The following is a 472-nucleotide window of genomic DNA, read 5'->3' as shown; positions in this document are numbered from 1 at the left end:
AGCGGTGAGTCCGCGAAGCTCCCGGGAGTAGAAGACCTCCGAGGTCTCGCGGGAATGACCCATGCCAAGGTTGAGGATGGCATCAAGGGCAGTGTCGCGCGGCGAGTCGACAAGAACTTGATCAATGTGCTTGCGGATGAAACGAGAGGTGGCAAGCGCTGCAAAGTCCTCAACGACATCAGGGTAAGCATCGAGAGAGCCATCGTAGGCGATGACAGCGGCCTCCAGCGCGTTGCGGACAAGTCCAGCAGCTCGGGCAGCGCGGTCAATGTCGCCCGAGAGGCGCTGCGAGGGGTTGCGCCAGTGCGGCAGTGCCAGCGGTGAGTCGAGAATGCCATCAATATTGAGCTGGCGGACTCGGGCGTTCATGCGAAGAAGCATCTCGACCACGAGACGCGACAGCGGCAGCGGCTCGGTGACGATGTTCTCGTTCCGCTTGTTCTTGGTCGCCACGTTGATGTAGACAATGTCA

General features: G+C 60.4%; 1 protein-coding gene across 1 annotated transcript in view; it reads right to left on the bottom strand.

Annotated features, from left to right (window-relative positions):
* Positions 1–36: 36 nt before the first annotated feature.
* AMSG_07841 (uncharacterized protein) overlaps positions 37–472 on the bottom strand; it is a gene marked incomplete at both ends in the record, with an annotated part of 1,747 nt that continues 1,311 nt past the window's right edge. Inside the window, one exon of the mRNA XM_013900185.1 lies at positions 37–441. Within this exon, the coding sequence (XP_013755639.1) occupies positions 37–441 (405 nt within the window). The remainder of the gene's footprint in view (positions 442–472) is intronic.

Source organism: Thecamonas trahens (assembly GCF_000142905.1).
Source record: "Thecamonas trahens ATCC 50062 unplaced genomic scaffold supercont1.38, whole genome shotgun sequence".
Lineage (NCBI taxonomy): Eukaryota > Apusomonadida > Apusomonadidae > Thecamonas > Thecamonas trahens.
Note: the sequence above shows the minus strand (reverse complement) of the source record. Positions and strands in the feature narration are given on the sequence as shown.